At 38.4% G+C, this 9,381-nt stretch overlaps 1 protein-coding gene across 1 annotated transcript; it reads right to left on the bottom strand.

Moving 5' to 3' along the window:
• Positions 1-379: 379 nt before the first annotated feature.
• On the bottom strand, positions 380-7,825 carry LOC125829148 (protein PAT1 homolog 1-like). Its single transcript, XM_049508401.1, has 5 exons — positions 7,501-7,825; positions 6,333-6,499; positions 5,169-5,225; positions 4,794-4,869; positions 380-3,228 (listed from the first exon to the last, which is right to left on the bottom strand). The coding sequence occupies exons 1-5, from the start codon at positions 7,559-7,561 to the stop codon at positions 1,124-1,126; spliced, it is 2,466 nt and encodes an 821-aa protein (XP_049364358.1). The 5' UTR covers positions 7,562-7,825; the 3' UTR covers positions 380-1,123.
• Positions 7,826-9,381: the final 1,556 nt, after the last annotated feature.

The following is a 9,381-nucleotide window of genomic DNA, read 5'->3' as shown; positions in this document are numbered from 1 at the left end:
TAAGTATGCATCAGACGAAACATGAAAGACAGCATAAATCTCAGCAAAGACAAAAAAAACGTGAATTTACTTAATTGTTTCTATATAAGTCTTGGTGGACAAAGTTATCAGTACATATGCAGTGAATCAACTGCGTCCAAACTCACATAGACACTACCATAACAAAAGAAAAAGAAAGAGGAAACAAGGGGTTCTTCCTGCAAACTTACTTATAACTAGGTATTGCCTGGGCAGTCGGCAACTTACACCAGACAAGTGATGCGCACACGCACAAAGAGCAGCAGCCTGCCTCAAAATTGGGAAGAAGAGATAGGTGTAGTTGCACCAAACTTCACAGCCCTCATACAGGAAATAATCAAGACATGAAGGGAACTGTAGGCAAGTTCTAAAATAACTTTGTAAACAATTTCGGGGAAACATAACAGAGTAATTGTTAATGCACAAGAACATTTAGTTATTACAGTTTTCACTTAGAAAGTTTTCAAGTCTAGCAAATGTCTCCTACTGAAACTGCAGAGCTGAACCCTTTTCTCCTCCGAGCCTGCAACATTACTTCAGGGTGAAGAATCATTTTTACCCTCTTCTTGAAAGCAGAGAGGGAGAGGGCCAAGTGCATCAAGAGTTGCCGAACTCCACAAATCACCTGTACATTCTATCCTTCAAGCTTTTATCCGGAGTTTACAGAAAGAGCATCAAAAATAAAGCTCTTTGAATGGAAAACCTTAGAAGAGTGACCAATAACCCCATTTCTTTCAGACATAATACACAGTTAAGTAAGATGAGAGCCATCACAAAGAAGGAAAAGGATAAAGAAACCCATGTTTCCCTTCAATGAAGCAAAAGAAAAAAGTGAGAAAAAGAAAAGAAACAGGGAAGGATGGTGGGAGAAATGGGGTTGGGGTGGGGATGGGGATGGAGGTGGGAAGAGTTGGATTAGGAGGAAGAGGAACTTTAGGCCTTAAAATGACGCCTAAAATATATGCATACCCTTGCTTCCAGCCTTCTATATTCTCCTGGACTGATGCTGAAGCAGAACATGTTCTGGCAAAGAGAAGCCAGAAAGTAACCTTGAGACCTACAGATGTACAACTGCACTTGCTATTATGAAATCTTACCATCTCAGCTAACAGCTTACAGATTCGGGATCTATATGTCCACTGCTTCCACCATGAGAATTGAATCCAGTAACAGGCATAGACCGCTGAGCAAAATTCAACAACAGCTTCTTTTGGTGGTCATTTGTATGTGGAAGACTAGCACGTAAAAGTTCCACAGGCATTTCTCTGCTTACGGCTCTTGCAGCCTCTGAACCAATCATTTCAGCATCCGGCTGGGATTGTGCTAGAATCGATTGCATGATACTGTCATACTTACTCAGACAATACTTTGTAAGTAAACCAAAAAAGGCATCAAAAGATGCCTGCCAAAGGGCAGGATTAGGCATGCTGAAACTGTTAGCAGCCTGAGAATCAGTTAATAGATGAGTGGCCCTTTCAAGAACAGACTTTAAAATAATAGAAGCTCCATCTCCAGCAGAGCTTCCAAGAGGGCGAAGAGGTGGTTGTTCTGAGGAACACACAACAGCAGCAAGACAAGCACTGAGTGAATTAAGGTCCATGCCAGTGACACATTTAGAGACTACTTTTGCAAGATCAGTGATAGTCTCAGCTGCTCCTACATCAGGTGGATGACCGCCAAACAAAAACCTCAAATGGCAGAAAATTGCCATACAAACTATTCTGACAAGCTCATTGCCAGGTAGAAGAAGCTGAAGATACCTTGACATGAGCTTCCGGCCCTTGGGAAGAGACACCAACCATAGAAATACAATGTCATCTTTAGGAGTAAGCCCGACAGAACTTCCACCTTTACCAAGCGGATCAACTAGTTGAAGTGAGGCGGCCATGCCTTCCAGCAGGATCTGTCGCTTCCGCCTGAGCTGAGCACCACCGTCTTGGGGCTGACTAAACTGAAGGAGCCTGTCAATGTCATCTACCTCAGTGAGAAGATAGAAACCATCTTCTATTGTAATTCTAGCTGCAAGCATTGGCTCTTGTTCCAAGGGTCTCTCGGATATCTTCTGGTCAGCACTGCTGTCAATGCAAACAAAGCCTGGTGGATCAACTTCCAGAAGTGGACGAGGCCTGCGGATGGAAGAAAATGACACCCGCCCTTGAGCATCAACATGAAGATGAGGCTGTGATTCTGCACTATTACGTGACCGAGAAGACTGTTCCTTATTTGGACAGAAGCGATGTTTTGACCTCGACTCGGCTGCTTTCTTTGCAAGGCGGGCCTGGTGATAGTAGTCATCTACATATGGATCATTGCCATGTGCTGCAGAATGCTGCATTTTCAGGATGCTCTCTATTTCATCACCAGTCATATACTTGGATCGGAACTGTGGCACATTACTTTCACTTTTGTGGCTAGCAGCATCAGAGCCTTGTTTAGAAAAGCGCACATTTTGTCTAACCTTGTGTGATGGCTTAGATCGTGAATCTCTGAAATCTGCCAATCCATACTTGCCTAGATGAGATGGTGAAGGGAAGGAATTATACAATTGGGATCTTAGCGCAGAAAAATGAGCTAAAGAAGGCTGAACTGAAAGATGAAGTCTCTGCTGTTGCAGCTGCTGTGGGGACAGTAACTGGGGAGATAGTAAGCTGTTTTGATGAGGAAATTGATGCTGCAAGACACTATCTAGGAGACCAGAATGGTCCCCATGGATGAGTCCCGCATGGCTGGTCCACTGGTTTTGCAACCTAGAATTATGAGAAAGACCAGTAGGGTTCAAATGTGGGATGTTTCCACTACCATAGTGAAGCCCGTGAGCCAAGCCTGTCAAATGCAGATTAGAGTTCGGCAACGAAGAGAGATTCACAGAAGAATAGGGAGACTGAGGTCCAGCAGAAAGAGATGACATGTTTTGTCGCGAAAGGCTATGTGGTGAGGGTTGAGATCTACCACCAGGAGGAGGAAAAGAAGTATAAGATGATTTCGGTAGTAAAATGGGTTCACTAGAGTAGTGCTGAAGTTGTTGGGGTTGTGGGGGTTGCTCGGGGTATGACGATGTTCTATACAATGGTTTTGACTCTGCAAGCACTGCAGAGATGTGTGGCTGTGAAGACCATTTTTTGCTTTCCTGGTAACATTCAGTGTCAGATAAATGCTGATCAAACCAATCATGAAAGTCTGCTTCTTTCGCCCATTCAGCTGCAGATGAACCTGCACATACCAAGTACACATTAGTAGTTATTCTCAACATGCCATTTCATTCTCATTAGAGCATGTCATTAAGAGCAAAATGAAAATTTTAAGATCAAAGAACTTTCAAATACAGAAACATGTAAATTTTCAGTACTAGCCAAAAGGAAGAAATGTCATGTGAAATGGAACAGAGGGAGAATATTTGAGTCCAATATATAATACTAAACTTAACATAAAAGCAAATAAAAGAAACTCACATTCAAGTTTGTCAATTGAACTAATTCAGAGAGGACTCCAATGAAAATTAGACATTAAACTTCTACTCTCCAAAAACTAATAATTCATGCAACATGGACCCTTTTTGGACGTGAAAATGTCTGTTCCCCTAACGACATCTCTAAAAGCACATCTTGTGTAACATAGTAATAACACTGCAACTTAAGATTGAGAACTGGCAACTGGCAATCCAGATGACATTTTATTGAAAGAATGTGTTCACCTCATAGATACAAAATATCACATAAGTAAGTAATCAACAAACTAAGTGTGCCTAAAAGGAGGCACGAGATGGAATGGGGGTACAAAAGTGTGCCACAAGAAAACATGCTCGTCAAACCAATATAGGGGCAGATCCAGCAAGTGGCAGGAGATGCGGAAAGGAAAACACATGCTAAAAACAGAAAAATTCAACGGGGAAATTTTTTTGATAAGTTGATCTCATTTCAACAAACAAAACAGATATGGCTAAAACCTATGTACTTAAAATACTCTACATGTCACCATCTAAGAAAACCACCTTTTTGTTTTATTTCTCTTTGTTTTGGGTGGTTAATTTTTTATGATTTTTTTTTAGAGGGGTGGGGGGTTCTCCTAAGCTTATAAAGACACTACTAGGGATAAATGAAGATAATAAATCATTTCATGAAAGTTCATTATCCAAAAAAAAAAAATCATTCCATGAAGATTCTCAAGCTCCCCACTCTAGCAGCCCAAGGCCACATGCCGGGATAGATTTCCCTCATAAATCATCCAGAAAGGTGAAGTTATATTGCAGTATTTCTACCACGGGGTCAAATCATTTTTAATGGTAATAGCAAGGATAAAGGATTGCTGATTTTAAGAAACCAAAAAAAAACAAGGCCAAAACTGATTAAGACATCTACCATGCACATATAGATATTCAGTCTCCCAAAGGGAGAACCATTGCTGATCTTAATAATCAAGCACGGAGATGAAACACATTATCTACAAGATTATAACTTATTCCTACCAAGGTCTGAGATCAAGTTCCTTTATATGATGTCTGAAAGATCAAAAGATCTAGGATTATTGCCACAACTGTCTGAATTTTGAGGTGCCTACATAGATATCACAAGATATTCACAAATCTGGGACTAGTAGCACAAATGTGCATGGGCGGATAAAACGATGAAGGGGCATCATTTCAATCTTAAAGTAGTCTCAGGCAAGTTAACAAGTAAAGGTATATTTCAGACAATACATGAACTAGTCCAGGAGATTTATCAAATATTCAGATAACAACATCACGGAAGGACTAAAGATGAATCAATATGTGCACTTACTTTCCCTTGAAAAAGAGCCTGATCCACGGTCACCAATAACACCAGGATGCCTTGGTCCAGTGACATTTCTGTTCAACTGGAGAAAAGGAAAGAAAAGCATTCAGATTGATCTAGTACAAGTATATATTCACAGCTCTGTAGAGGATGTAAAAAGTCAAGCACGGTTTAGTGCTTTAGATGTTTTTACACAACAATAGTACAAAATAAGTTCAAGACATACTGTGTCTCACAGAAAAAGACGGGAAAAAGAAAAAGACTCATGCTATTTGGAAGGCACGCGATTAGAAAAGGTAAAATAAGTCTAAGACAAATGGCTCACAACATCAGGTAATCAAATCAATATTGCCACTTAAAAAAGATGTTGCATCAGCTGACCTTTGAAAATGTCGTTGCTAGATCATCTATGTCTGATAATGAGCCCACGGCAGATCCCTGGAAATAAAGCACTGAATTAGAGGCACTAAATAGCAAATACTGCCAAAGCCTGCAACTTATCGAGGTAATCAGCAAATATAGCTTACTTACAACACCAAGGAAAAGTCCACAACACAAATCATAAAAAAGATGCTTAAAGATCACTCGTAGAATAAATGCAAGCAACTTTAAAGGTTACCAGCCCTGACAAACCATTTATTCGGAATAACAGAAAGTGGAGCACATATTTTTGAAGAGAGAAAGGGGGGGAAGCAAAGCTAATGTCTAAGGTCTATTTGATGGTGCTGAGATTCACAAATTCTCAAGTCTCCACAAATTTTAACATTTTAATCGAGGACGGTACTTAACAAAGGCATAAATCAGTGAAGAAGCCTCGCATCTTCTTCATGAGTAGGCCACACACTCTCATGGAAGCTATAGCATTTTGAAGATTACTCATAATAAGGGATCACAACGTTAGTAAAATTAGATCATTGCCTGGATAACACCATCGTCAAAACCCCAGTGGCCACTTAGACTTATGGTGAGCTGCAGAGACGAGGCAGGCTCATCATTGTAGGGTAAGGGGGGGAGATAACTTTTAAGATTAGAAAAGGGGGAGTGTTTTAGGGTACTAAGGTGAGAAAGCAAGAAAAGAACGGATCAGGGTGCAGCAGAACTATAAAACATCCTTTCTATTTGAAGACTCTGTTGCCAAAACAACTACTCTAGCTCATTTCGTATAAAATTGAAACTATAGTGCTGACCAGAAACACGTGAACTAAAAACAAGGATCAATAGTAAAACGCTTAGCAAAACCTAGATCATTTATTTATTTTTTTGAGAAAGTTAACATGAAAACCTAGATCATTTGTATACACGTCTCAAATGCACAATAACTTTCAACCAATTTCCCCAATTTCATGGCCTACGGCATGAAAATAATCTCCATGTGTTATGATGGATTTCCCCAATTTCATAGATGATATGATGGATATTGTGAGTTAAACAGGTCGTCATATGTTCAGTCGCAACAGGAGATCATGTTGATTACATCCGTGTTTGAAATCCCAAGCCTCAGCACTATTTCATTTAAGGTCCAAAGGAAGGGTAAGCAGATTGTACCTCGTCTTTCTCAAATAAATGATACTCCTGTATCTCGTCGTCACCTAATCCACCTCCAACAGCCAGATCACTATTGTCTTTTCCGTCCTCTAAACCACCCAATTCAACTTCCTCCGCTATATCTCGCCCAAAAAATGCATATTGTGATGCATCAAAGAGGGCACCATCTGCATCAAAGCCCAAATGAACAGTCAACTCTACCACATACTTTACACAGTTAAAACATACAAATCTTGATCTTCTTTTCCCATACTAATGACGACATGTAGAACAAGGAAAATCAACAAAAAATAGAATGTAAAGTAAGGTATTGAGAAGAGCAACATCAAGTACTGCTACAACCAGTGTTATCGAAAGCAAAATAGCTCTAAGGTCCATTGGGACTTTAAGCGCAAATAAAGCATGCGCTTTAATGAAAAATGGCGCCAAGGGAGAAAAAAAATACAAATAAATATGTATAGTCCAAGACTAATATTATAAGCATGGATGACAAATTTACAAACAAAGAAATTGAAAAAAAAATTACATTAAAGTGAAACATCACTTGTTTAGTGTCACCTTTTCCGACTGAAAAGGCTCATTGGAAAGGGACAGAACGCCTTAGAACCTTGATAACAACACTAAAGCGCACATTAAGCCTGGCAAAATGCTCAACACGTTATGAGCTTCGCTCCAGGGCTTACCTTTGACAATACTGGCTACAACTCACAGCCAAAAGGATACAATTACATGAATTTCCTAAATCTCATTCCACTGAATGAAAGCACATTTGAACTCCTGACCTCCATCCCCAACCCCCACACCCCCCCCCTCAAAAAAAAAATACAAATAATTACACCTCAATCCTAAACTACTAGGGTCAGCCACATAACGGCCTGTCATCCATTTGATCCCAATACTGATAACTACAGTAAAACAACGAATCAAACAAAAATTTACACCAATAGAACAGAAAGTGAAATCCTTACATCTCAATCTCAAATTAGTTCAGGTCAGCTATATAAACCTCCCTAACTAGCTTCATTTGAACCCACTCCATCCCAACACTGGTAATTAAATTGCATCACATCAGAGCAAATTTTACCCACACCACACCACACCCCAAAAAAAAAGAACAAAACGATCTGAAGATTCAAGAACGAACAAAAAAAACAGTGAGCTACGCTACCTGAGATGGAGCTAGAGGAGCTAGTCAAGTCTTTGAAATCTCTGCTATTGGATCTCTCCATAGCACCAACTTCTCACAACCAATTTTTTTTAGAAAATTGGGAATCCCATGAAATATAACCCCATAAATACACCGACAAAGAAGGAGAAAAGGATAAAATTGCACCGAATCAAAGTCCCCTTTTCTTTAAAAACCTGAGATTTCTAGGGTTTTCAAGGAAAGAGACGAAATGGAAAAGGGGACATAGCGTATTACATAGTCTACGTGTTTGTGTTGGTGTGTGGGGTGGGGAAGTGATGGATAGGTATGAAGAGGGAATAGAATGGTACTAGTGTTTTTGTTTTATTTTCTTGTAAGTGAGAGTGCAAAGTTAGGGCGGAGGGGGGTTAATTATTTTGATTTGTTTAATCATATAACATATGGTAATTTGCATTATTATATTAGAGTTATGATGAGTGTGGTAGGTCAATTGCACAAACCTTTGCTTCCAAGTTTTATTATTTATTCGGGATGGTTTGGTAGGGAGTATAAGAATAATTTCAAATATGGTATTCTCTCGATTTACTTTTATTTGTCACTTTTTTCTAAAAGTGAAAAGGGTCTGATATACCCCTTAACTTTGTCATTTGAAGTTGATATACCCCTCATTATGAAAGTAATTCATATATACTCTTACTGTTATCAGACCCTTTACCCTTTCTAAAATAAATTTTCATTTTTACTTGTCACTTTTGACATATCAAGAAAAGACAATAAATTTTTTTCATGTTTTACCCCTAGCATCAAATATTTATTTTCCAAATCATTTTCCAAGACAACATTTAATAAGGGATAGTTTGGTAAAATACATATATCAATAATTATTTTTTCAATGGGTGTGTCAAGTTAAACTGTGACAAGTAAAAGTGAACGGAGGAAGTATATTAATATTGGTTGTATTACACCTTGTTTGGATGATTGTTACTTATTATATTGTATTGTATTGTTAGTTTAAATACAAAGTTTGTTTTGATTGTTACTTACATTCTATTGTATCGTATCGTTTAAAATGTATGGTTAGCTAACCGACGAAAAGACTCATTTTATGTAACGACTGATTTTATGTGATGATTTTGTTTGGTAGAGTGTAAAAGTAATGTTAAATATAGTGTATTAGTAATGTCTGCATTAGTAATAAGGATGGCAATAGGGCGAAGCGGGGCGGATTTAAAGCTATGTGCCGGACGGGTTTAGGGTTGTGCGGGGCGGGAGAGATGTAGGGCGGGTTGAAGTGGTTTTTAACAAAATTAATGCGGGGTGGGGGGGTTGCGGGTTGCAGATTGCAGATATATGTGATTTTATGTGGGTTCAAACTTGATTAATTTTTTTTACATGTTATAAGACTGATAGAACATTATTTATTAAGATAATTTCTTTAAATGTACTAAAATATTCAAGATAGTAAATGAAAATGGTTCAATAAAAAATAATACAATTTCTTACATGTTTCCCAATTAATCTCTAAAAAATAAACTTCCAAGTCATTATTTATCTTTTATATATATAAAAGAGAATCTTAGACCCACCTATGTGGCCCGCTCATAGATTAGCATTTTTATTTAACCCTTTTTAAAAGTCATAACCTTATGGAAAAGTCAAAATTCTTCATAAAAGTCATAACTTTTCATAAGTCACAATTTTTCACAAAAGTCACAATTTTTCACTAAAGTCACAACTCTTCATTTTTATTCACACATTTTAAAACCCAACAATTAATTCCAAGGCACCAATAAAAGAAAGAATAAACAAAGAAAATTGATTTCAATTGCAATGCGACATTCCTACTCTTGAGTCTCTCAGTCCACGACTCATAACGCTGCTGGAATGGTTGAATTCATAAGG

The sequence above is a fragment of the Solanum verrucosum genome, unplaced genomic scaffold (assembly GCF_900185275.1).
Source record: "Solanum verrucosum unplaced genomic scaffold, falcon-dt-bn FXZP01000152.1, whole genome shotgun sequence".
NCBI lineage: Eukaryota > Viridiplantae > Streptophyta > Magnoliopsida > Solanales > Solanaceae > Solanum > Solanum verrucosum.
Note: the sequence above shows the minus strand (reverse complement) of the source record. Positions and strands in the feature narration are given on the sequence as shown.